At 42.0% G+C, this 1,312-nt stretch overlaps 1 protein-coding gene across 1 annotated transcript in view; it reads right to left on the bottom strand.

Moving 5' to 3' along the window:
- SARC_11863 (hypothetical protein) overlaps positions 1 to 1,312 on the bottom strand; it is a gene marked incomplete at both ends in the record, with an annotated part of 4,211 nt that overhangs the window by 1,659 nt on the left and 1,240 nt on the right. Inside the window, one exon of the mRNA XM_014294042.1 lies at positions 406 to 528. Within this exon, the coding sequence (XP_014149517.1) occupies positions 406 to 528 (123 nt within the window). The remainder of the gene's footprint in view (positions 1 to 405; positions 529 to 1,312) is intronic.

Genomic DNA, 1,312 nt, shown 5'->3' with positions numbered 1-1,312 from the left:
CACACACACACACACACACACACACACACACACATATGTATATATATATATATATATATATGACAGTATAGAAAACTATAGATCGTTCAAAAAATATAGAACGTTCTTCGTATTCATCGACGACAATGCCATTGCGGTTAATTGGTACCTGTCGCAACATTCAAACTTACGCCTGGGATAGGGATGTAGAAAGGATGGCATCTTATGGAAGAACGGCCATGGTTCACCGCCAATCGCAGCTATAAACATGCGAAGTCTTACAATACGTTGATAATATCACAGTAGCTGTACGTATAAGTATTCTATAAACAGACGGCATACAATTCTCCATATACAGATACGATATTGACGACAACGTATATGGATGATATATGTATTAATTGTGACACCTTCATCATAACTTACAACTGGGATCAGGAAACTTCAGAAGTATGTTATCTGCGTAGAACGTTTCGATGCGTGCCTTCAGCTCCGCCTGGATCGGCAGCAGAGTCTCAAAGAACATATCGTGGTGCCTCTGAGATATACCTGTGAATAATCGAGAACGTACGGGAGGCTGGAGCTTAGAAAATAAATACATCTGACACATATGCTCATTTCGTTGACAGTACTCGAGAGACCACGAACGACGACAGCTCTGAATGCAGATGATAGAGAGTGATTGGACGACGGTACCTCAAACACTCATTACTTGGCACACAGACTGATATCATTTGGGGTACAGGCTGTTAGCTAGTATCGACCAAAGCCGTCGTATTGCGCATCGCTGCGTTGTGATGGTATGCACCACATTGGAGAGAGTATATAGCACCATGCCTAAGTACCCTACAGGAACAACGTCAGCCAACGAGGTGTATTGTATATATTTCATCATGGCCGGTTGGTCGATATTGCCACAGCCACCAAGCCAACATATACGATCATTCACATTTGTGATAAAAAGGGGAGGACTCAGAAAAAGCCAATATCTCCTGCACATCATACACGGTACACGTACATTCTCAGTCTCACTATCGATATAGTATTGGCAGTATTGTTTTTCGTCTAGTGTCATATCCGTGTATGTATACCCTCGCAACCCACACTCCTGTGCGCCATCTCAGACACAGGTCTCATACTCCCGACGACGCTCTAAGCAGTAAGAATTGCGAGCAACACCACACAGAGAAGGACTACAGATGATGCGCCCAGTAAAGCTGCACATGCTAACGTAGCCCTATATATATATATACATACACACACACACACACACACACACAACAATATATATATATATATATATATTATTATTATATATATATAGGGTAGGGGG

The sequence above is a fragment of the Sphaeroforma arctica genome (genome assembly GCF_001186125.1).
Source record: "Sphaeroforma arctica JP610 unplaced genomic scaffold supercont1.1923, whole genome shotgun sequence".
Taxonomy (NCBI): Eukaryota; class Ichthyosporea; order Ichthyophonida; genus Sphaeroforma; species Sphaeroforma arctica.
The sequence above is the reverse complement of the archived record's forward strand: the minus strand, read 5'-3'. Positions and strand labels throughout refer to the sequence as shown.